This window comes from Marmota flaviventris, chromosome 8 (assembly GCF_047511675.1).
Source record: "Marmota flaviventris isolate mMarFla1 chromosome 8, mMarFla1.hap1, whole genome shotgun sequence".
Classification (NCBI taxonomy): domain Eukaryota; kingdom Metazoa; phylum Chordata; class Mammalia; order Rodentia; family Sciuridae; genus Marmota; species Marmota flaviventris.
The window spans coordinates 4957389-4983486 of NC_092505.1; the positions used below are offsets into that span (position 1 = coordinate 4957389).

General features: G+C 49.9%; 1 protein-coding gene across 1 annotated transcript in view; it reads left to right on the forward strand.

Moving 5' to 3' along the window:
• Dscam (DS cell adhesion molecule) overlaps positions 1-24132 on the forward strand; it is a 563164-nt gene extending 539032 nt beyond the window's left edge. The window contains exons 31-33 of the mRNA XM_071615768.1: positions 5843-6040; positions 7453-7755; positions 23774-24132. Of these exons, the coding sequence (XP_071471869.1) occupies positions 5843-6040; positions 7453-7755; positions 23774-24132 (860 nt within the window). The remainder of the gene's footprint in view (positions 1-5842; positions 6041-7452; positions 7756-23773) is intronic.
• Positions 24133-26098: the final 1966 nt, after the last annotated feature.

Here is a 26098-nt window from a genome sequence, read left to right on the forward strand (position 1 = left end):
CGGTAGTGACATTGGGTGCCTGGTCTCACAGCAGGCTCAGGGGCCTGAAGACCATGACCTTTCCAGAGCCCAGCTCCGTGCTTGCTTCTTGTGCCCTGGAGCTTGTCCACTCTGCCAGGTGTTACACCTGCGCTAACTCAGCCCTGCGGAGAGGTTCTTCTCGAGACAGCCGGCCCTCCACATCTGTAGGCTCTGCATCAGCATATTCACCAAAAAACGAATGAAAAACATCTGGAAAAATAAATTTCCCCTGCACCAAACATGCCCGGACTTTTATTCTTTATCATTATTCCCTGAACAACACAGTATAACAACTGCTTACCTACTGTTTACCTGGTAGGAATTGTAAGTAAGCTAGAGTTTATTCAAAGTGCACAGGAGAATGTGTGTAGGCTGTATGCAAATCCTGAGCCCTTTTATGTAAAGAACTTGAGCAGCATCAGCAGATTTGGGTAGCAAAGGAAGGGGTCCTGGAAGCAATCCTGCAGATGCCAACAGACAACCATATTCCCTATCTCCTCAACTACAAAAGACATTATTATTCTATTTTTGTAGGTTAGGATTATGTGCCATTGTATGAATTTGTCCTTTTTAATAAGAGCATCTAAAGTATGCTTTGGGGGCCCTGAAATGATTGCATTGCAAAAGTTATATCTCTAAACATTTGATGAGCTTGCCAGAGATTGCCAACAAATTCTTAGTATGAGGATGGGAGAAATGGCAGCGATTTGCTCTCTCTCCTCTCCGATGTCCAAAAACACAATCCCTCAGCTACATCTTATATGACTCCCTGGTCTCTCCTGTGGATTATGATGCACATTTAAACTGAGGATCTATTTATGTCCTTGGCCCAACTCCAGCCAGGAGGTGGACGAGAAAGAAAGATGAACTAAATTGATTGCCCAAGTCCTATTTGAGCATCAGGTATTGTGGCTAGGATTGGGTTAAGGACATGAACAGAACCCCAGCTTAAGTGTACATCATAATGCACAGTACTGAAATGTATTTACTGATCCACTGTCAAGATCTGAAATCAGAATATGACGGAAAAGAAAGAATTAGCTTAACGAGGACTTGGGCAGTCAATTTCATTTCCCTCTTTTCCTTGTCCATCTCCTGGGATCTCTTCAGTGGGCACAAGTGTGTGCTCAGCCAGCAGCAGGTGTCTCTTAACCTGCACATAGGTGTCTCCCAGCACACTTACCAACAAAGGTCATTACCTAGGAGACTGAAAATCAGTTTTTCTAGTTACAAAACATGCAAGGGTAGAAGACATATAAAATGATACATATTAGTTCTGACTATTTTGTCATATTTACCTGGAAATCATTATTCATTCATTTGTACACAGAGCATTTACCAAGCACCCATGATAGATAGTTGTCCTTCAATATCCTTGGGACAATGGTTCCAGGACCCCTAAGGATGCCCAAATCCAAGGAAGCTCAAGTCCTTCCTATAAAATGGCATAGTATTTGTAGGGAACCTTCAGCTCTCCTCCAGTATACTTTAAATCATCTCTGAGTGACTCTAAATACCTAATATAATGTAAATACTGTGCAGGTAGCTGCTACACTGTGTTAGCTAGGAAATGACAAGAACTAGTCCGACTGTACATGTGCAGTACAGACGCTGTCTTCCTGGACAGTTTTGAGTCCCAGGTTTGGATCCTTTGGATGCAGGAGCAGTGAGTGTGGAGAGTCCACTGTGTATAAAACACTGAACTGGGAAATGAAGAGGACACGGCCTCCTCTGCCCTTCCACTCCCTCCCGAGCACCAGTATTCAGTAGCATCCAGTTGTGTGATTTTTAATGAGCATCTTCCTGTCAACCCTCCCTAACCAACCCCCACATCTCCTATCACGTCTTCCAGGATGGGCAGGTTATTCTCCACCCCAGCCACACTGTTTGCTGCTCGGGTGTCACCCAGCAAAGCCTCTAGTTTATATGACCCTGTTCTGTGCCTGGGATGCTCTAGTGTGTTCATTTCACTCAAGTCAAAAGGTGGCTTTGATGGGAGGAAAAGGCCCATCTAATAAGGTCACTGGGCCAGAGTTACATAGCCAGTGAGTGACAAAACAGGACTTCCAACCCAGGCAACCTAACTCCAAAGCCCATACTCAGCCACCGTGTGGGCTGCAAGAGAGAGGGGCCATCTAAAGGAGATGAGGGAGGCATATGAAAGAGAGCATTGACATCACGTGATGCACACCCACACCCGCACCCGCACACACACACACACACATGCACACACACACACGAGTTGGCCTCTGCATCTGTAGGACTTATATCTGTGATTCAACCAACTGTGGATTATTCCCTAAATGGTACAGCCTAATGGTTATTTACATAGTATTTACTTTGCATTAGGCAGTATAAGCAATGTTGAGGTGATTTAAAATATACAGGAATATATGGAGGTTATATGGAAATACGATGTCATTCTGTGTAAGGGACTTTATAAAAAGAGCTTACAGCATTGATTAAATGTTCATTATCGAGACTTTGAAAAAAATATACTCTATCTCCCAGAATAGTACTTGGGATAGTCCTGGGGAGATACCTGGTGTGGGCCAGGGTAGGCCTGTGGTCCAGCATGTGGTACGCCCTGAATAATGGTGGCTGGTCACATGAGGAAAGTTCCACCCATCCTCTCTCTCTCTGAGACCACTGGTAAATCTGAGGTCCTGGCATCTGTAAGACATGGAAACCAAGACCAGGGGATAAAAGCAGATTAATACAGTGATCACAGTACACGTGATATGTTTCATAACCCTATTACTCACAAAATCTTCTCTTATCCCAAATTCAGGATAATTAAAATAATTCGATTCAATGGGCAGAATCATAATGCACATTTAGATGCAGTGTTGAAAGGCCTAGAGCTATTTATATCACCTACCCTCTAACTCATTGGCATTTGATCACCAGGACTTTCCATGCAAGGTACCCTCCATGCAGCCCAGTAAATCCCAATATACACTGGTTTAGTAGACGAGCTAGTAAGTCACACTAAAGACACTGCTGGAGAAAGCCAAGTGACAATTGCATTCAAGCCATTATCTCAGAAGCCATCAGAGTTCAGTTCAGGTATAAAAATAAGGGCTCCAAATACCCGATTGTTAAAGAAATGTGCCAGGCACCCTCGTGGTCCACGTCCCAGGACAGCTTTAACTCCAGGACACCTGCTTAGCACAGAAGAGCATAGGGACTGCACTTTATCAAACAGTATAACAACCTATACTTTCAACATCATCTGGCCACTGGTAACACAGTCCCCATCTAGGAAAAAGAAAGAATAGACAAAATCAGCTTGAGAAGATTCCAACTTTGAATAGAGGCAGATATGTGTGATTTTCCTGTGGAATTTTCTAAGTAGGGCAACCTCAGAGAGGAAAGGGGCTGCGGCTGGGAAGTCCTCTTTCTGCCACTGAGGAGCCAATTCAAGGGCAGACCACTCGGGCCAGGGGTTGGAGGTTGGAGGAAATAGCTGTGAGACCAAACTGTCCCCCACCCACATCTGTGCCGGGAGAAAACCTGCCCAGAATGATCTGTATCTGTAGCTGCAAGAAACGTAAAGAAGAATAAAAATGAGACTTCTCAAAACTTACATAAGGGACTGGGTAATTTTCTGGAAAAGATTCATTAGCATTTAAATAACGAGCTGCACTTATTTAAGCTCCACTTACCAAGTCGATAGTGCCTGGAAGACATCTAGCCTCCTACCCATGACAGTGTTTTTCTGTCTCACTGAGGACCTCTTTCCTAACATTGCCAGAGAAGCACTATTAGCCTTCACACCTTGTTGTGTAGAGGGCTGGGCACTTGAACAGAGCTCATTTGCAATCTAATCAAGGCCAACAGCATCTTCCAATAACGTCTTCTGCAAAATTTTGCAAGTAAGAGATGAAATGTGCCTCGAAAATCAACACCAAGGCAGTATTCTGATGGCCCAGGAAATCTCAAGCTGTATCAACCTGACTGGGCTCTGAGTGCTCTTCCCTGGCACCACGGAATGATGGATTGGTTCAAAGTCCAGTAGCCAGAAACTGGCAAAGAGGCAAATCTTGCACTTAAAAATCCTTCACCACCCCCAGTGTCAGCTCTCACACCCCAACACAGACTATGAGGAAGCCATTGTCACACAGATCGTGCTAACACGTACCCAGGTCTAGGCCACCTGTGGTGTGTAACAGGCACTCTCAGCACTGAAAGGTGGCAGGTTAGGGTGCCCCTCGTATCACCTGATAGCTGGGTCACTTGTCTCTGAGCTGCCATTGCTCATCAATGACATGACCCAAAGCTGTAGGAATTCCTTAGGAAACTGTGTGCCGGGGATAAGGTGGGCTCAATGGTGGATCTCGAGAGCAACGTCCTTGCCCTGCTCTGAGAAATGTGCAGGCTCAGGAGACCGGGTAGCCATGCCAGGGCAGCTGCCATGTGCGTGGTGGGGACCCTCTCAGCTTTTCTCCTCGAAACTGCTGCACTGGTGCTGAGCTGAGAACAGACTGCTGTGTTCACAAGAGGCCAGGGCACCTCGAATACAACTGCAATGATATTCCCTTTGAGGAACAAAGAATTCAAAGGTGGAAAAGCACCCCCTCCCCTGGGACCCTGGGCTGTGTTTAGGCTGAAGTCCCCAAAAAGTCTCTTGAGGTAGCTGAACTCCAGAAGCAGCAGCACCGTGGTGCACTCAGCTCAGTGTTCTTTGCTACCAGAATATTCTTTTTCTTAGCTCGCTCAGTCCCCTCCCTCTGTCGACTTGCTGCCTGTGGTTCCAGATTTAAGACAAAACCCATCTGGCAGCAGCCTGCATCACCCCTTGGTGTTTCTGCAAATGGTAAACATTTGAAATCCAAACACCAGCTCACCTTTTGTTCTCCCAGTCCAAGTTCAGACCATGCCACTGGAGAGTTACGCCACCATGCGCGAGGGAGGGACTAAGAGAATGTTGGGACCCGGCGTGTGGCCTTGGGAACCTGCAGCTCAGTTAATGAATGACACGGGCTGTAGCTGAAGCAGTGGGTAAACACGGACAGCGGTTGTTCAAAGACACTGGCACAAGATTCCTAGGGCTGCAGGAACACCACCACAAACTGTGCCTCCAAAGAACAAGAATTTATCGTCTCATGGTTCTGGGGGCGGGGGGGTGAAAGTTCAAAATCTAGGTGTCCTCAAGGTCACAATCCTGTGACGCCCATAGGGAGACCCTCCCTTGCCTGGTCCTAGCTGCTGGCAGCGTGCTTGCGACCTTGGCTGTGCTTGTGTGGGCTCACGACTTCAGTGTCTGCCTCCAGCCCCACAGCTGCACTCCACACCTGGGTCTGTCCCCTGCTCCTGCAAGGACAGCCTTCACCGTAGGTTAGGGCCACCCATTCCAGTGTGGCCTCGTCTTCACCAATGGCTCTGCAATGGCTCTCTTTCCAGGTAAGACCATGTGCTGAGCTACTGGGGTTAGGATTGGACCTGTGGTGTTTTGCGGGGAGGGGCACCGTTTGACCAGTCACAACTCCCTGAGGTCAGGACCTTCGGGAAGGAAGCCACGTTCAAGCACAGTTTGCATAAGATGCTGATCCTCAGAGGTGAAGTGAACGTCAGGTCAGAAAATCATCAAGAGCCAGGAGCAAGGCCCAAATCTATACTTTTGTCTCCAAATAAAATGTTCTTTCCCCTGCAGGGCTTTTAAAACCCCTTTAGAATCTGATGAATATGGTGGACCGCGGGAGAGGAAAGAGCAAGGGCCTCCACAGGAAAAGCCAGGAAGGCTTCCTGCAAGGCTGGGTAGAGACAGCTGCCCCCAGCGCTTGCCCCAGATGACCGCGGTCCTCTTGTGTCTTCACAGATCCCACCACCAGGAGGAATGCAAAGGCCGGGCCCACAGCCAGAAACCGGTATGCCAGCCAGTGGACCCTCAACAGACCCCACCCCACCATCTCAGCACACACCCTCACCACAGACTGGAGGCTGCCGACGCCCCGGGCCACGGGCTCCGTGGACAAGGAGAGTGACAGTTACAGCGTCAGCCCCTCGCAAGACACAGGTGCGGCCCTGTACGCGCCCCTCATCCCTGGGGATCAGCTGGGCCAGCCCTTGCTCCCAGCATGGGCTTCCCTGGCTTCTTGGGGAGGGGAGAGCGGGTCTCCTCTACTCCTGCTTATGCCCTTCTGAAAGCCACTTTCCCACTGTTGAGCTGTTCTCTAGAACCATAGAATCATAGAACCTCCCAGCATTTCCTCTGTGCAGGGCCCAGGGGATTCTGCAAAGCAAAACCAAAAGCTTCCCTCTTGGTATCCCACTCAGGCCGATCTCTCCTTTTAGTTCCTACCCTACTGGAGAAATATAGGCATTTTTAAATTTTCACCCATACGATTGCCCTAATTACTGATCGCACTCAGGCATCTGACCCAATCCCCACGCCGGGATTAGGCTACCACACCTGAGGCTGCACGGCCAGGTCACGGAAGCCTCCGTGGCGCACCCAGGCTGATCTGTTTGACAATTAAACGGGGCTTGATTATAAGGTAAGTCATCTGGTCGGTGGCATCAGCCACTGAGATTTCACTTCTGAGAGAAGACAGGGCCTAAGAATAGCAGTGTGCTGCCCACCCCACCCCCCTCAAATGCTGGAAAGAAATTATATCTGAACCTAATAGCTGCAGGAAATTTTAATACTCATTTTCTTTTGTTCTTGATGATACACTTCAAAAACAGAGTTCCAGAGGTGGAGCATCGCGGTGCGAATTTATTTTTGTGTCTGTTATTTCTCTTAGAAGGTTCTCAGAGTTCCGCAGAGGTGAACTTCAAAACTTTTTAGTAGGTTTAAAATGCGGAGGCTTCTCTGATGGGGGTGATATGGCCCAGTTAAAAGGCAAGTCAGCCCTGGGTTTTGTCCCAGGTGTTCCCTGGTCCCCACAGAAGATGCCACAGCAAAGGATGGGTCCAGGGATCAGGGACGCTTCTGCCTGGTGGCCAATTTCTTTGCAGAGTCACATCATTGCTAAGCATCCCCACATCTCGCTTCCCAGGCTGAGGCCGGAGGGGCTGATCTGCAGAGCTGGAATCATCCATGCCAATTAATGAGTCTCTAAGGACCAGATCGATTTGCAAGTCAGAGCAGGGAGCGGGATGCTGCAGCCCATTGACACCACGCTCCAGAGAGTTTTCAATAAAAGCAGAACTTTTTAAGGGGCCGCATTACTTATTTATGGAAAACGTCCAGGGCTGAGACATCTGACTGCCGGGATTCGATCGAAACCAAGATTCCCTGGGCCAAATGCTGAGGTCGTGAAGCTGGCCTCAGAGCGGCAGAGGCGGAGTCTTCTGACAAAGCCAAGACTCCTGCCAGATCCTCCTGGGATCTGGAAGGAATGGCCAGAAGCCAGGGAGCGTCGCCCGAGGGTTCACACTTAGCATGGTGAGTCACCGTCTCCTTTTCTCTTCCCTGGGGTGTAGATCGAGCAAGAAGCAGCATGGTCTCCACAGAAAGTGCCTCCTCCACCTACGAAGAGCTGGCCAGGGCCTACGAGCACGCCAAGATGGAAGAGCAGCTGAGGCACGCCAAGTTCACCATCACCGAGTGCTTCATCTCAGACACGTCCTCCGAACAGTTGACGGCAGGGACAAACGAGTACACGGACAGTCTGACCTCCAGCACCCCTTCGGAATCGGGGATCTGCAGGTTCACTGCGTCTCCCCCCAAACCTCAGGATGGAGGACGGGTGATGAACATGGCCGTCCCGAAGGCACATCGGCCAGGTGAGGATGGCAGGGGGACCACAGTGCAGGAGCCCTCCCTGCCTAGTTCACACCCAGCCACTAGGACAGCTTTTGCGGGCTCAGACTGAGGGGGGCAGTGTTCTGGGTATGGATTGCTGCATAAAGAATCAGCCCAAAGCGTCTTGGCTGAAAACAAGAATCATTCATTTTGTTCCTGAATCTCAAATTTGGTCAGGGCCTAGTGAATACCGCAAGCTGGGGAGGCTCAATCATACCTGTGGGGCCTATTTCCAAAAGGGCTCACTCACCCAGCCAGTTAATGCTAGCTAAATTTTCCCCAATGGGTCTCTCCACAAGGTGGCTCGAGTTTCCTCCTATCATTGTAGCTCAGAGCAAAGAGCGCATACTCCAAAACATAGACAGTGGATGTAGCCAATTTCCAAGGGTTGGCCTGGAAACTGTATTAGTCAGTTTTCCTTGCTATAACAAAATACCTGAGGCTGAGTTCTTGTAAAGAAAAGAAATTTATTTAGCTCAACATTCTGGAGGTTGGAGAGCATGGTTGTGGCATCAACTCAGCCCTGGTGAGGACCTCGTGGCAAATGGCATCACAACAGTGGGAATACATGTGAGAAACGATCACATGAGGCAATGGGAAGTCAGGCACAGGAAAGGGCTCTCTTTGAACAGCTCACTGTTCAGAGAACTAACTCAGAGGCCCATGGGCATTGATCCTTCCAAGGATAGTGCCCCCAGTGACCTCTCATAGGTCCCACCTCTTAAAATCCCACCACCTCCTCCTGTTACCACACTAAGGACTGTGCTCTCAACACGTGTGTCCTTGAGGGGCACACTCAAACTATTTCACACAGTCGCCCAGCACCCCTTCCACCATGTTCCACCCACCATCCAAGAAGTCACAGAGCCCACAGAGTCCAGATCTAAGAGAAGGAGACGACCCCCACTGCTTGATGAGGAAGGTTCAAGGACTGGGGTGGGGGTCTGCATTTTAAGACTGCCGTGGAGAGGGCGATTGAAGGGAGAGCGATCTTACCAGGAACCAGTGTGGGCTTGGCTTTCCCGAGTTACTCAAGATGACCGGAGCTGGCCGATGTAGGTGAGCAGGTATCTGATCTTCAACTTGACCCCGTGTGAGCAGCTGGGGTTTGTGAGGGGACTTGCCGACTCCATGGCTAGCAGTGGTTGGTGGATGATGTGAATGAGTGAAGGGGTCAGGCAGGTCAAGGCGTAGTGAGGTCAAGGACAGTTCATGGACTGACCAAAGAGGAAAGACCAGCAAACTCCTTCCAGTGGGTTTCAGGTGGTAACAGGGACTTAGTATGGGCTTGTGCTTTAGGAGAAGTCAGCAATCTTGGTTTTGCATGGAAACTGACAGCTGTTAAGTCTTGGCTCCAGAACTTGCCAGCCAGTGTGTGTGCCACCATTGAGGCAGACCCTCATACTTCATCAATTCACAGTGGCCATTTTAGTCTCATCTGAAAAGTTACTTTTTTTTCTTTTTCAACCTGAAACAGTTGCCTGGAGACCATCCTTCACACGCTATCCAATCTTGACAAATCCCGTTTTGCTTCTCATTTTGCCCATTTTCTGAACCACTGTACTGGTTCTATTTCAAATCTTCATCTCGAGTCTTGAATCATTGCTGTTCCCTTGGATTTTATGGCATAAGGCCCAGCAGAAATGAGCCTTATAAATGCATAAAAATATATAAAATACGAATTGTCTATCCAGCAAATAATCTTCCAAACAGACTCAAGATTCCTACCAGCATACAATAAAGAATTATGGCTTCATTTATTTTCATTCTGTCTACCTTCACAGGGGAGAGGACACGCCGTTATTTGTGGGTGCTGTTACTTCGAATTTTTTTTTTGCCGATGGCATTTATTTGCAAAGCAAATGCAGAACAGCTAGGGATCAATGCTGTGGCTTTTTGTACCTCTTCAACCTGAGAGTGAGAAGGGCAGGGGAGGTGAATATGAGCCTCTGGACACTCTTCAGTCTTCGTGGATGGCCACTGCATCCATCGAGCTCTTGCGCAGGATGTGGTGTCTTAGTGCAGGTGAGGCAGGTAGCAGAGAAGATGCCAGTGATGTGGCTGCAGGTGCCTGCTGTTGTCTCATTGAGGTCTTTTGAGAACCCTGCAGGACTCCACCTGTGCTGCTGGCCTCCCCTCCCTTCCTACTTTTATTTCTGTTCAGTGGCCATCAGAGTCCTGCAAGCACCACCTCATCTGAGTATCCCTTTTAAGTACTTTAGCATCCATCTAAGAGAATGCGGCTGCATTTTGCCTCTGAGTGTGACCAAGGGCACAGGATGAGCTTCTGGGTTGAGTGACTGCCCTACTTGTGCAGGCCTTTAAATAATTAAAGGTTGGACGTTTCTTTTTGACGGCATGTTGTTCAGGTTGTTGGACAATAATTTTTTCCAAGTCTGTAGTTTGTTCGTGACATTGTTGCTTAGATCCATTAGAGCAGCTGAAAGATCACAACAGAGTTACTATGGTCTTAATCTATTATTTAGAGGAAAATGATTGTATAACTTTAGGTGTGAATAATTCCTTCAATCAATGTGAGTTCCAATGTCCACAAGCTTGGTTTTGTCTAACCCGGGTGACTGAATTATTCCTGAATGTTTAATGAGCTTTAGAACAATGCTCTGCCCTCCGAAAGGCCTGCTGGTGCTCCTTCCTATCGCAGCCGAACTCGACGTGGAACGTGCTCTGGAGCAGCCCAGGCCCAGTGGGAGGGAACATATCTGTGACCCTAAAGAAAAGAGGTGAGCAGACTGGGGACTGCAGAGTCGGACCCGCGGGGACCCACTGACAGCGTGGTCCTGGGCAGCAGCAAGACCCGAAGGATCCCTACAAGTTGAGGCAGAAAGATGGAGGCTTATGACACAATCAGGATAAAAGGGAGTTGGTCCACACCTCAGCGTCACTGTTTACCTTAAGCTTAGGTCAGGGTCTGGCACCTTCCTGGCTCCAGGGCGTACAAAGCTCCTTGTGCCATGCTGGTTTCGTCCATCTAGAGCATTCTGGGCAACTCCTTAGGGAAAACCAACCAGAATAACTCGGGACAGTCGCGGTAGTTGCGACCCAGGGTGGCTGCAGTCATGTCAAGCTGAATTCGGACAAAACCCACGGTGGTGATGGATTGTGACGCTGGCCTGAGGCCGGGTCTAAATCAGCAGCTCCTGGAGCAGCGCTTTGAAGCCACGTCCCTTCTTTCCCTGTGTCCCCTCTGGGTTCTAGAAGGGGCTGGCCATTCAGTTTCTGCTCAGTCTTCCAACCTCTGCACACCTCCTCACCATTAGCCCTTCCTCTTCTGGACCATCCCATTTCCCTCCTTTTCCTTCTTCTACGTTCAGTACCAATAGTTTTGATCCCAAACTTTTCAGTTTGCTACGAATAGTGATCAAATTGCACAAAGCTGGCCAGATCTGCTCCAGGAAACAGGAGGCACGTCTTAGCTGCTTTTTCATCTTTTGCTCCCTGGGTCTACCAGATACCCAGTGGGCACACAGTTAATAGTCAAGAATCACTTCACCTGACCGAGCAGCCCTGGATGCGCACCCCTGGCACCGTGTCTGGCAACGCTGACCAACTGTTAAAATATCGCCACTGCTATAAATTATTAGTCAAACACAAGAGGACAGTTAAGTCGACGCCATCTTCCTGCATCCTTTTAAACAGAGTGATTTACCTTGTGGAGTTTCCCTTAACAGATTAAAAGGAAAGCTCTTCCACAGACCAAGGGCTGCTCCCCCATGATACGCAGAGGCCACACAAGGCAGCCACCGGGATCGAGCTTGAGACTTTTAATAAAACCTGAATTTTGAATTTTTAAAATTTTTAGATTTTAAGTAAAAAAAATACTGAGTGTAATTATAAGTAATAATGTTCTAAAAGTACAACTAAGAATAAACAAAACACAAATATTTCTTATTCTTGATTCTCTGAGAAATTGCTGGAAAGTTACTAGCTTTCTGTCCCCTGGGCCAGGTGGCTTCCAGGGCTTCGATTCTGCTGCCTGTTCTTGGTTTCGGGAGCGTTTTGAGCCAGTTTCTCCGGTTCTTGGATCACTGCTGCTTCTTTATTCATGATGTTTATCCTGTGCAATCAAAGAGGCCCTTGCACAAAGCTCCTTAAATCAATTTAAAGCTTCAAATCTGCAGCCCGATGCAGCTTGGCCCCCGTCGGCGTTGGCACTTCTACTCTGTGGGCCTCTGCAGCCATTCAAGGTTTTCCAGCTGGAAATGGCCACGGCCGGCCACCACCTTGTTAATCCACTGAAAAAGCAGCTATTTGAAGCAGCTCTTGGATTTTCATTTTAGGATGCCTTCATCATCCCATACATCACTCTGTACTGAGTAGTGTGTTTGGCCAACCAGGGCGAGGCGTGAGGGGGCGCCAGGATGTGCAGAGGCCTGCCCCACCTGCAGGGAGAGCCCACCCCTGTGCCCCTCGGCACTGTTCTTACCTGGGTTGGCCGTCTTGTCCTCAGCCATTGTTTAAATAATGCTATTCTCCCTCTCTGACATCTACGTGGCTCGCAGGTTGGCTCTTGATTAAAAATTAGCCTCCAGAAATCTTGACTACCAAGTAACCCTTTGCCCCACACTCTCCTCTCACCACCTTGAGCTCCACTCTGGGCAGATAATCAGACTGACTGCTTCTCCCACCAAACACAGCCCTCCATTCCTCTCAAGCAACCACGTCTCTCTCCTTCAGGCAGGCCAGCTGGATATGATCTCAGGTCTTGCATCCTCCTCCTCTTCTTTGTACGTCACTGAAATTCTTGAAATTTCTATCATGAATGTTTCTTGAGAACCATGGAAAGGATCTCCTTTCAGGTGCAGGTGTCTGATGTGCACACACGTGTGCATGCACAATTAAGCACATGCATGGACGCATACAGGGTCATCAAACACACAGTAGGACACGTGTGTGGGCACATACGTGCGTACCTGCCCATGTGCGTGACTCGTGCACGCATACACACTGCAGGTCTCTGACTCCGCCCTTCCCCAGGGAGCCCTGCTTCATCCCTCCTGGCCACTTCCCTTTCTTTCTTTGGCACACTTTTACTGAATGTCCCCTGAGGAACTGGCCCTGTTTGGGGAGTTGAGGACATGGCAGTGAATAGACCTGCAGAGACCCTGCCTTGAAGGAGCTTGCCTTCCCAGGAGGGCAGATGGTCACACAGGCCCAGGACATAATTTGGGAACATGGTAAGTGCAGGGAAGAGAAATAGCTCTGGGGAGGAGTAATTTGACAGGGGGTGTTTGGGAAAAGAGGTTCGGGGACAGCCTCTTGGAGACGATGAGCAGAAACCCGGGGGCAGCAGTTCAAGGAGGGAAGGGTGAAGATGCAGGCAGGGTGGGGAGGGGCTTGGCATTCACAGCGTGGGGCAGGAGCTCCCTCTAAATGGCCAAACCCTGGCCGACTTGCAAATGCTCCATAGACTTTCAGGTTAGAAGGGCGAGGAGCCAGGGACTAGGCCTCCTCGGGCCACTCTGCCCAGACCTGAGCATTTCAGGGACTCACAGAGTGAGATGACCTGCTCCTCCCAGAAACAGAACCGTCCGATGAGCTTCTACAGGTCAGCTTCTGGAGGCTCTCCTGTGACTCAGGTCTGCTCTCAGTGGACGTCCCTTGGACACATAGTGACAACAAGACGTGTTCTGAGTGCTCCCACACCTTTGAACTTGAAGCCCATTTGCTTGAAATAAAACCTTAGCACCTATGTCCCTAGGCCTTTGCAGTCACCTCCCCAATCCCCGCCTGCCGTGGTCTCGGGAGATGCCTCCTGTCCCGGGGCCACTAACCCTGTGAGTGCTCTGGCCATCTGTACAACCACCATGGCCGCCCAGGCTGCTGGCAGGCCCTCCTGTTCCAGGGCATGTTCTCTCTCTGCTGGCAGCCTTTTGTCCCCTCTGGGCCCTGAGACGGCTCATTGTTTCTCCAGCAGGTCCATTGGGTTCTGTTCCGATTGTTGGAAAATAATAGAGTGTATGAGTCCCTTCAGCCATGAAAGCAAAGGAGAGGCCTGCACCCTGACAGGCTGGTGATGTAGAAGTGGGAGAGCCACATGTGCCACACCAGGTGACCACCAAGAACCCTCCAGAGCCTAGCGCTACACACGGCAAGCAACAAGCCCCACCACAGGGACCAAAACTCTCCACGTTCCAGAAGGTCCTTCTCCATCGGCAAATGTGTCATTCATATCCATCGAATATTTTTTTCACTATAAAAAGATGCTGAGTATTATCCTATGAAATTAAAGAGTTAACATATTAAATTAACATTTCCCAGTTTTATTCATTTGTCAGAGTAAGATGCCCTAGCAGACAGCAGAAATAAGAGTCCTGGAGGCTCAAGACAGGGAAGTCTTGAGAAAGTCCAAGAAAGAGGACAAAAGCGAGTTATGGGAGACAGGTGCCCACACACACACACACACTCCCTGCACGTGGCCCGTGAGGTGCTATGATAAGCCAATGCAACGTGAAGGCCCAGTGATATCCTTAAAAGGTATTAAGGTAGGATGAATACAGCAGGGACCACCATCATTCCATGAGGTCCCGTGTGGATTCTTTGGGTACCAAGTTCGTATCCATCCTCCATCCCAAACTGGGAAAAGCCAGGCACTCTTTCAAGTAATTGAGCCAAGTCTCTCCTCTTGAAAACCCTCTGACAGCTTCCTGCTGCCCTCAGAGCAGAGACCTACGAGACCCTGAGGGATTGGCCCCCTCTTGCTTTCCAGCATGGCCCCCGTCTCCCACCCTCCAAGCCGACCCCCAGTCTCGCTCAGCCCCTCCTGTGGGGTGGTTGGAGGTGTGGGCTGTTGAGAAGGGTCTTCCAGCTCCCTGGCAACGCACATGCCAGCCCCCAGCCAGGTTCCACTTCAGGTAGTCATCAGTGTGTCTAAAGTGGTTCTCCAAAGGTCTTAAGTGGAGCTGGACCTGACTGTGGACCTCCCGGGTCCTTCCCAAGCATGTGCTCCAAAATCCCCGCTAATGAGTTCAGAGCCTGCTTCAAGGCAAGGGAAGCTTTTCCAATTCAGAACCAACCACATGATCTCAGAAGACTCACGAGCTGCAATCTACTTCATCCCTCAGTGCAGTTTTTAAATTTCACCAGCAAGTCGGAAGAACACCATATCAACAAGCTCTTAAAAATGCATGAAGCCTACATACCAGCAGGGACCGTAACAGCACATGCACAGGGACCTCTGGTATCAGGCTCACATGATTTATTCAGGGTTTTTCCTGGTTGCCGTTTGGGAGTAGAGATTCGTTTACTGAGAGAGATTCGTTTACAAGTTTTCATTACCGTACTGCAGCATTAATATTCAACTAACAAAGCGTGAGGTCCCATCTGCTGCTGGGATGGGTGGACCCCATGCTCCCCTGGGGTATGAGCTCCTTGGTGCACCCCTGTCCTTGCAGTCTGAGCTCTGGTTTTTATTGAAATTGCTAGAACTCAGGGTGGGCATCTTTTGCTTCCTGCTTTAACATCTACACCCGGTTTCATGCAAGACAGACATCAAACCTTGTTAGAAATTGATGAAAGATTCTTTTTTTGTCCCCTGAGGCAATTTGAGCCCCTGAGGACTGCTACGCTTTCGTTCCACATGAATTTGGAAACGCACTTGCATGTTTCCACAATTTCTGACCAATGAAGCGTTGCACAGGGGGAGGAGAGGCTAATGCAATGTGCCCTGGAATGTGGAGCCCCAGGAATGCCCTCATTTGTTCCACACTTTCCCTGGAATTCCTAAAGCAGATTACTCAACCCGTTTTCTTAGGTGAGATGGCTCAGAGCATAAGAAAGACTCTTTTAGGCTTAAAGGTATCCCGAGAAATGGTGCTCTGGATTAGACTAAGGAGCTCTGGAACTCAAAGGGTCCCAGCGCTATTTGGAAGCAGAGGCAGGATTTCTGCACAAAGCTCCAAACCTGTGCCTTTCCCCTGGGCTCAGCTCCCAGCTCACCAGGCACCCTGGGAGGAAGCCCCTGGGCACCTTACATTCATCCAGGGAGAGCGGAGGTCAGAACTCTGAAGAGCACAGTTCCTCATACTGGTTGAATTCGGTGATTCTCATCAAAAGCAAAGTGAAATAGGGATTCACTTGGAATTAGGAACTTTAGTCCTCTAAACTGGGTTTTCTCACCAGCAGCACCATGAAGAGTTGAGACAAGGTAGCTCTCTGTAGTGGGGAGTCCTATGCATGGATGATGTTGAGCAGCATCCCTGACCTCTGACCAATGGATGCCAGTAGCACGCTCCTCCCCCTCCACATGGTGATGATCAAAAGTATCTTAGACATTGCCACATGTCCCGGGGTGGGGGTGGGGGTCACCACTGGTGGATAATCAGTGCTATAGTCTTCAGATGCTTTCTACTAGTGTGGCGTGTGGCAAATGGCAGGAATCACCGATGGAGAACAGACTGGTGGAAGGCACTCCCATCCATTGTAGGTTTTCTGAATCGATTCATTCTTGTTCTGTTTCGGTATCGATTTTTGCCATCTTTCCTCTGAAGCTGAAATACATTTAGACCTTGTGTGTGAGTCTGAATACATTAAGAAAGTTCAGGAAACTTTGCTGTCAGCTAAAGGGAGGCAGGATTTCCCTACAGCAGTTTTCACACCATCCGGCCACCCGTGGCTAGACCCCTCCCTTCATGGAGTGTGGCAATCTCCGGGCAGGGACCTGCTGATGGATGAGGAGTCTGTTCCAGGACCGGAGGCGCGGAGGTGATAATGACATTGGCGTGCGAAGTGGTTAGGGATGAAGGGAAAAATCAATGTTGACTTATTTAATCTAAACTTTCAGAGACATTAGTGGCACTGTAGGTCCCCAGAGGGCAGTGGCAGAGGATGAGAAATGTAGCATTATATCAAATAATAGGCATAGCATTGCGATAATGGCTAAATCCTCCTCATCCCTGGAGGTGTGAGGCCTCGCTGCTGCCTGGGGTGCCTCCGGCAGGCAGTGATGGGTGCAGCTGGCGATCTGCAGCAAGGACAATGAGGAAAATAGGAGAGAGAGATGGGGCCCAGCGAGGGCTGGGCTGTCACCACGGGTATGCGTGTCTCGGAAGCTCTGCACAGGGATTCTCATCAGAGCAGTGTGCGTTTCTTCTCGTCCTAGTCACCTGCCCCTCTTCCTCTCCACCCTTTGCCACTGTGATTCAGTTAGCGGGTTTCTCTCTTCCATCTGCCTTTCCCTATGTGTGACGCTTGATCTCCCACTTCTCTCTCTCCCTGGGCTGTGTCTCCATGTCACCTTCCTCTGCCTATGTCTGTCTGTCTGTGTTTCCGGCTCTCTGGCTCCTTCTCTCTTCTCTCTCCTCCTCCTCCCTCTCCCCATGCCTCTGTCTGTCTCCTGGCTCTTCCACCCTCCTCCCCCGAGCCTGCCCATCTCAGAGCCCACGGTCAGCTTACTCTCCCCATCAGCCCTGCCCTCCCTTGCCTTATGACAAGGGGCACAGGGGCACAGAGCGTGGAGGGGCTTATGGCGTGCAAATGTGAATTCCAAATCTCCCAAGTCTGTAGTGGATCAAGTCCCGCAGGCCTAGAGGGGACTGGTCAGCCTCTGTCCCCCTGCCTTTGTCCAGGTTAGGCTTGGGAAGGAGACACTGATGGAGTCCAGCTAACTGGGAAGGGGCTAGAAGGGTGAGCAATTAGGCAAGCAGGGCAAAGGGACATGAAGTGACCCAGATCTGGGTCCTTCTGCCAGAGGGCCAGTGTCCCAGAGTCCAGAGAAAGCAAACGAGAGAGAGAGGGAGGGAGGGAGGGAGGGGAAGGACATGGAGAAAGCCCAGAAGGGAGCCACGTGGAGGAGGTGAGGTGACAGACGGAGTGTGCAATTCCCCCCAAACCCTGCGGGAGACCCTGAGACCCACTACAGCTGTGCGGGGCCCGGAGCTGGGCTGCGGCTCCTTGAATGTCTGTGCAGTGACGGGTCTGACATGTAGGGTGCCAGGGCCTGGGTGCCTGACAGAGGCGGGACCATGGCATGGTGAGCCCACACTGTGACTGTGGATTTCAGAGCAGAAAGGGTCCTGGAACTTCTGGGCCACTACTGTCCTCAAGAATGTGGGGGCCTCAGGAGGTCCTGGCTGATCAGCATGGGTCACGTTGCTCCCTGTGCCTTAAGAGGAGTCTGCTCCCTCCTGGGGCGACTTTGGGGAGCTGGAGTCCAGGTCCAGCTAGCCCTAGGTGCCTTTGGGGTCAGCTGGACAGGTGTCTGCTTCTGCAGGGAGCAGGGCGAGGGGGTGATTCAGGCTTGGCCTTGGAGAGCCACTAGGAAGGAGGAGTGACAGGGAAGTGCCAGCTTTGCACATGGGGACTTGTTGGAGCTGAGCAGAGTGGGGCACCATTAGCCATGTCCAGGCTCATGGCTCTGTGGGTCCTTAGGAACTCCCTCCTTTTCCCTTGGTTGATGGACAAGAAGAATTCAGCATGGCTCCCTGGGAGAAGGTCCCAAGCCCATCATATCCAAGAAGAAAGGACTTTGGAATGAGTTTCCTGGGGTTGCAATGGCAAATCACCATGAACCAGGTGGCTTAGAGCAACTCACATTATTCTTTCACAGTTCTGGAGACGAGAAGCTCAAAGTCAAGGTATCGGCAGGGCTGTGTGTGGGAAGAGCCCCTTCCCTGCCTCTTTCAGCCTCTGGCAGCTCCAGGTGTCCTTGGCCTGTGGCCGCCTCCCTCCGGGCTCTGCTCCGTTTCCAGTTGGCCTTCTGCTCTGTGTCTCTGTCTCACCCCGCCCTCTGCCCTTCACTTCTAAGGACACATGCTGCTGGGCTTAGAGCCCACCCTGATCCTCGTCTCGTGATCCTTAACTGTCATGACCCCTGCAAAGACCCTTTCTCCAGATGAGGTCACACTCAGAGATGCCGAGGGAGGGTCACTGGGTATATCTCTTTGGGGACCACTAATCGACCCTCTGTAGACAAACACGAAGATTCAGAGAAGAGCTCCTGCTCACCCTGGCTGACCTCCAGCCCAGATTCAGGCCCTCATTCCTTGGTGAAGCTTCCACGAGTTTCCTAATGCATCCTGGCCACAGCTCTCCATGGTAGATTCTGTGACTCCCATCTCGGGAACGAGGAAGCCAAGTGCAGATCCACAGCATCAGACAAATGCAGGCAATGTCCTCCCACCCTCTACCTGCAATGTCACAGCTGGAGTCCATGTTGGAACAGGAAGGCAGACAGCAGGGCAGGGCAGGGCAGGGCAGGACAAGTGGTCTGCTGATGTCCCAGTGGTCCTCAGAGTCCCCCACTTCATTCTTCTTCTGGAGCAATAGCTGTATGAGTTGCCTTGGTAACTGTGAGGCACCTGAAAAACAGAAAATGGCCAGACGACTAGAAATTCCAGTTTCCCAAGTGGTACTTGGACTGGGTTGGGATTTTAATGGACGTAAAGCATCCATAATAAACAAAGCCCACCACTGACTGCTCTGGTGATTTCTCCCCTGAGAGTTCATGAATTATGGAGCGAGTTCATTTGCAGCTTTCACAGTCGAAAGGGCTATTTGAGCACTAATCGGGAAATGCATATTGTCCAAAAATGTTGCCTGAGAGTACCATGCAGCCTCATGAAGCTCCACCTGCAGAACTGGACACGTGGGCAGTATTGGACATGGAGACAGGTGGCAGAGTGGCCATCAGAGACATGGCAACTCAGCTCTAGTACATAAAGACCTGAGGCTGAGCCCTTCCCATTTGAAGGATTTGCATTTCTCCCCAGTCTTTCCAGCTATCAGAACCCTATAGATCACTCCATCTGAAGTGGGCACACCTGCAGACGCAGGGGGTGGGGAGGGGAGGCGGGGGGGGGGGGCAGATGCCATGGGCTTTGTCTTTTATTTCGAACATGTTTGTTCTGTCCAATCTAACACCTGTGCGTCCTGTAATCCTGCCGGGACCAAGATGCCAGGGCTTTGTAGCACTTTAATACATTTGGAGCATTTAACGGAGAACTGCTAGGATAGAGACTGGTCCCCAGATTGGTTATAACACATTTCAAATACATCCAATGTGCAAGATTGAGTCGGGTCTCAGAAATACCATGAGGTATTCTTAACCTACGTTTTTAAATAACCCTGGAGGTAAATGCCTTCAACATGTTCTCAAATATTTGAATATAATAAAGCTAACAGTAGCCATATAAATAAATAAATAACCAAGCTAATATAATTTGCTTATCAGATTCTTAGGAATAGACTGATAATCACTTTTTTTAAAGTATGTACATAAAATCCACAAATTGTGAAATTGATCAATGAGAGGGTGTTGATTCACATGGAAAATGTTCTTCACATTGCAAAATAATTCTCCAGCTTATTTCTCAGTGACAGCTGTGGTAATGATTTTGTGATATTTGTTTGCAAATAATTAACCCCTCTCAGAGAAGATTGAGAAATAGATCCATTTTCATACATGAAGATATGTGAAATTTTCAATGCCATAAGGTTTCTTTTTGAAAAATTAAATACTTGCATTTTTTTTCAGGAGCAAAGCTAATCCACATGTGTGATACACCTGTACCTTCAACATTAGAGTCTACTATTGCTAGGCCTACAGATGCAGCAAGTAACCAAAACCCTTTTCTCAGAAATGCCAGATTATGTCTTTTCTTTCTGCAGGAGTGTAATGGCCAATTTATTGTCAAGGTATTTTTTCTGGGGCTTCCTTGGGTCCAGTTCACCATATGAAGCTAACATTGAATTCGTGTGTTTGGTTTCCGTGAGCCAATTCCAAAGTGTTGCTGGGGCCATTTTAGTGAATGACAGGCTGCAGATCTTGATGGAATCATATGATTACTCATTGCTTAGTAGGGTGAGGACATCCTGAGAAAGCCAATGACAAAATGCAATGATTCTTTAATCACAATACCAAGGCATGCCAGTGTAATTCAAAGACATGGAAGTCATGTGGTGAATTTCCTAAGAATAAGGTCATCCTTCCTCTTGTTCTGGGGACAAAATCCTAAGAAGAGTAATAGCATTTTGAGAATTTGTATGTTCTTTTAAATCAGGTGCACTTCATTTCCGGCACCTGTCTTGGATTTATTTATTCTGGGCCTCCTCTTCTGTTTCCCTGGTCATTCTCTTTCAGTGGTTAACTTGAGGGCAGCTCTGGGGCTCTGGGTTAAACCCTATCTGAACACTGGTCCTCCCAGAGCCTTGTCAGTATGTCAGCTAGCCATGGCAGCCTCGCATGGCTCACCTGGTCTTGCAATCACCTGACCCCTCACCTTTCAGAACCCGAGAGCCCAAAAATACTGGATAGGAAATCTCTATGGATGACTGTGAGCTAATAGGAAAATGCAGAAAGCAGGGGATATTTTGAAGCAAGAGACAGGCATTTTTAGTTATTTTAGATTCGGAAAAGAACAAGTTGTGCTAGGCATATATTAAGATAAATATGCCTACTGGACATCTTTTCTAGGATGTTCCCAACCATATCGAATTCAACATGTTATCTTTTGCCACCAAACATGTATTTCTCCTGTACATCCATTCACAGCCAACAGTTTGTATTAGTCTGCTTTTGTTACTGTAACAAAAATACCTGATACAAACTAATTTATAAAGAAAAGAGATTAATTTAGCTTTCAGTATTCAAGGATGAAAGTCCAAAAAGCATAGCACCAACTCTTGTGATGGTCCATGGCAATGGTGGGAATGAGACTGTGTATGGGAAAAAGAGACCACCTCTCAAAACAGGAAGCCAGACAGTGATTGAGGTCCACATCCTTTCCAAGGGCCCCAAGGGCCTATGGCTGTCCCACTAGACCATATCTCTTAAAGCTCACTTCAACTCTCATCACTTCATATCTCATACTGAGGACCAACCTTCCAATGCATGAGCCTTTGGGCGACACATTGAAACTATATCCAAACCAGGATGGTTCCACCGTCTACCCTCCCTGAACCTGAACCCTGGGGGAGCCGTACCTGACCCACCCTCTGCTTCACCACCCCTACTTGTCTTCCATTCTGAGTCTGTCTCCTTTGGTCTCCTAGTTTCAATCCTCTCTTCTCTCCCACGGCTGCCCCCTGAGCTCAGCCCATCTCCACGTCTCCCTGGCCTGCACACCCTCCTACCTGGGCTCTTGGCTCCAAGACTGCAGACCCCCAGCCCATTCTCTGGCACCAGAGCTAGTATTCATGAGCTGCAGGTGTGCAAAGATGGTGATTCCGGGAGGCCTCAAGGTGGCCGAGGAGAGCCCTGGCATTCGTCCCAACGTGCTGCACAAACACCCCGTGTCCATTTCTAGCTTGAAATGAAAAGTGCGAGAAGTACAGGGCTGGAGAACATGTGGCATTGGTTCCAAGATAGCAGAGACTCTGAGCCAGGCCTAGTCTAGCTGGAGCTGCAGAGCGCTGCTTGTAAAGTGCATCCCACGGCTGGGCCCTGAGTCCTGGTACATTGTAGGGGCAATGGGACAGGGAGGGACGGCTCAAGCCTTGAGTCAGGGGCGGGGGGGATAGAGGGAATCAGGAGACACTGTGCAAACAAATGCCCTGGAGAGAAGGTGTCCAGGAGGCCGGCGAGGGCTCATGCGTTAGTGTCTGGGAGGAAGGGATGGCCTAAACAAGATTGGGCACACGGGAGAAAGTAGCGCTTGGAGTGAAGGGGGGCTAGGGCTGGCCTTCTTGACCCGGGTGTGCAGACTGTGACATTTAAACTTCAGGATGGACATTCATGTGGAAATGTCTAGCAAAGCTTCTGAAAGCCAAGCCCAGGGCTCAGGGGAGAGCGCAAAAGGGAAGGGGGAGATTTGTTCAGAGGTGGTGCAAACAGCCGAGGAGAGGCTGCCGGGAAGCTCCGTGTTTACGGAATGGGGAGAGGAAGGAGAGAGGAGTGGCAGTCAGAGGTGCCCGGAGAGGTCTGGGAGCCCACGGGGCTGCACATGGTCACGGCACAATACGCAGGATGGGGACCGAGGGGACACCGTCACGTGTGGCCCTTAGAGGCTGGTGTCAGTAATGGAAAGTCATGGAAACCACATCAGTTCAGATTCCCAAGAAGCAGATGCCAAGACAGATCGATGTGCAGGGATTGGTTTGGGGAAATTCTTGTAAAGAATGCAGAAGGCAGGGAGCGTCCGGGGCCAGGCTGCAGGTCTGGCACCTGTGGGAGCACACCTGTGGGGAAGAAGGACATGGGCAGGGGGGACCTGGGGAGGGCACCTCTGAGAACTGCTGCCAGGCTGCTGTGGACCCCTGAGCAGAAGCTGCCTGTTAGTGAAATCTGCACTGAGCAGAAATGCTCGCCGGTGACCGCGCCTTGCTGGCCCCTGCCTTGGCACAGCCCAGGGGAGAGGTGCAGCTGGAGCTGCCCATCAGCCAGCCTTCCCTCCCAAAGCAGATGCTGCTAAAGGAGATCAGAGGTGCGTTTCCGTGGCACCCAGAGGCCAGAGCAAGCGACCTTGCCAAGGCAGTGGAAAGACGGATGCTCTGCTCAGTTGCCCTCGCTGTGCAGGCAGCACAGAGACGGAGGACACAGGGGGCGCCCTAGCAGGGTGGCAAGACCCACGAGGGAGGCCTGTGCTGTGCTGTCTCCACCCTGAGCCAAGGAGGAAAGCCGTACCCTGGGAGCCGACCGGGGTCACAGGGTTCCTCAGAACTTCCCAGACAGGAGCCCGCTGCCCACCCCTCCTCCCTCCTCCAGCCCTGGGCCCTCCCAGCACCTCGCGTCCCAGGGGCTTCTGTCTGTCACCCTTTGTGCCCAGCAGACCTGATTTCTTGGGCGTCTGTTTTCCTTCTGGTTGTGGTGTTTGGATCTTGTCTCCATTTCTGTGGCTCAGGTGTGACACTGAAGAACCAAAGTCACACGGAGAAGCCAGCTCTTCAGGGCCCCGCAGACAAGTGTGAGATCATCCACTGCCTTTGTGGGGAGCTGCAGGGGGTGTCTGAGAATCCCCCACACAGGGCATTTCCCCTCCAGCCTGACTGGGCACCACGCGCGTTCGCCAACCGGGAAGCCGACTAACTCTCTGTGTTTCTTTCCAGGTGACCTCATACACTTGCCTCCATACCTTAGAATGGACTTCTTGTTAAACCGAGGTGCGCCAGGCACCAGCAGGGACCTGAGTTTAGGACAAGCGTGCTTGGAACCTCAGAAAAGCAGGACCCTGAAGCGCCCCGCGGTCCTGGAGCCCATCCCCATGGAGGCCTCCGCCGCCGCCACCGCCGCCTCCACGCGAGAAGGACAGTCGTGGCAGCAGGGGGCCGTGGCCACGTTACCTCAGCGAGAAGGGGCAGAGCTGGGACAGGCCGCCAAGATGAGCAGCTCCCAGGAATCTCTGCTGGACTCTCGGGGCCATTTGAAAGGAAACAATCCCTACGCCAAATCTTACACCCTGGTATAACAAACGGCGCGGCTGGACAGCGGTTGTAAATACAATTTAAACAATCCAATCAAAGCTACCTTTTTTTTACGGAATTCCAATATTTATAATTAAAGAAAATTGCCAAAATATATTAAAAAAAAAAAAAGAAAATACTGAAACCACAGACAGTGCAAAGACTCTCCTGCTTTTTTTCTGTCTGAGTGTGAGCTCCACCTGCCTGGGCATCTGATTTTTTGGGAAAGAAGTCCAGTTTTATGATCTTCACAGGCTACTGCATTTTTACTGATTTTCTACAAAGTGCATGGGGACTAATCAAACCTTCTGACTGGAAGTTCTGTCACACACGAGTCAAGAAAGAAAATAGGGAGGGGGGAAATCAGCCTATTTGTGAATTTAAAAGGAACATTGATTTGGGGGCAGGGGACAGCTTTAGTCACGTTTGCACACCTTTCTTTCCCGTTAGGAACCGGGTCCTCCATTTGATCTTTTGTTGTTAATTAGGATGAGTGCCGTCAGTGAAGGGGTGGGGGGAATCAATTTGGTTTTCTTTTTTGTTTATTTTTTAATTTGATGAGACACTCTTTGCATTTTGTCTAAGCGAAATAAAAAAGAAAAGGTGGTCTGCCTTTATTTCAATGTCTGCTCCTCTGACCTCCGACGGAGCGCTTGGGTCTCCTTCCTGCTGATCCTGGGTTTGCCAACACCGGAACTGACCCAGAGCCCAATTCAATGAGCCAGAGAAGACACCGCTGTTCCCAGCTCCTTGGGAACAGTGAAGAAGGTGCAGCTGCATCTCTCGGGCTGGAGACTGCAGAATGGGGGCTGGTCTCCGTCTCTGTGAGGGGCCATCCCAGGTATTCTGAGTCTCTGGCAAGGTTTGATCCTCGCCCACTCACACCAACCTGCCCTTTAGCTAAGCAGGTGGTCAGAACACTACAGCCCACTCCAACCCACTGCTGTGTTTGCAAGTGAAGTTTTATAGGGAGAGAAAGCCAAAGGCCACCAGCACCATTTGCATATTAGCCAGGGCTGCCTTTGTGCGGTAATGGCAGAGTTGAATAGTTACAGCGGGGACCTGTGGCTTACAGAGCCTAAAACGTTTACTATCTGGCCCTTTAAGGGAAAGTGTGCAGACCTGCCCTAGATTCTGATGTTTAGCCCCAGGTTTTGTGTCCTGCCCCCATGACCTGTCCTGTCTCCACGATGTCTGGCACCTAAATCTGCAGTAGACCATCTTCAACATGTTACCCCCAATTCACTCCCCCGTACCCAGAGGAAAACTAGTCAACGGAAAAATGGTGTTCCTCTGAAATCTTTTTCTTTTCCTTCCTCTGTTAAATGATTTGCCCGTGGCGTGCCTTATCAGAGAGCAGTAGGAAAGCCCTCTCAGCCCTTGACCCTTACACGGTGTGCTTTAGAGAGAGCATGCAGTCTTTCCCCAGCACCAGCACCCCGTTACAGTCTGCACCCCAAAAAGAGAACCGAGTCTCCACATCAAGGACTTTTTATTGACCAGAAAATTGACCAAACACCCGTCTGTCAGGTGACATTAGGCGCTTTCCCTGTTAATACTCTAGACAGGACCCACTTAGACCACCAGCATAGCCCGGCTGCTCCTGCCGTCCCAGAACAGGTAGAGAGGTCTCTTTCCTTCCCTTTTCCACATCCGTTTCTCTTTTCCATCCTTTCTTCCTTCCATTTCTCTGCCAGGCAGACCATTTGCCAACCTAGACAGAGGCACTGAGCACCCGCAGACAGGTCCAGGACACATAAAGACCGATCCTGGCACAGACGTAGATGACTCCATGAATACAAGCCATGTTTATGTCTTGCCATGGTTTTAGAATGTAATCCACACAGACAGTTGATCTGATTTTAGAAATAAAAGATTACTTTCTGGGGAAAAAAAATAAAGTTCTATCATTCACTGTTCTAAAACTTCTATAGTCTCCAAGCTTAGAAGTTTACCTTTTTAAAATTTTTC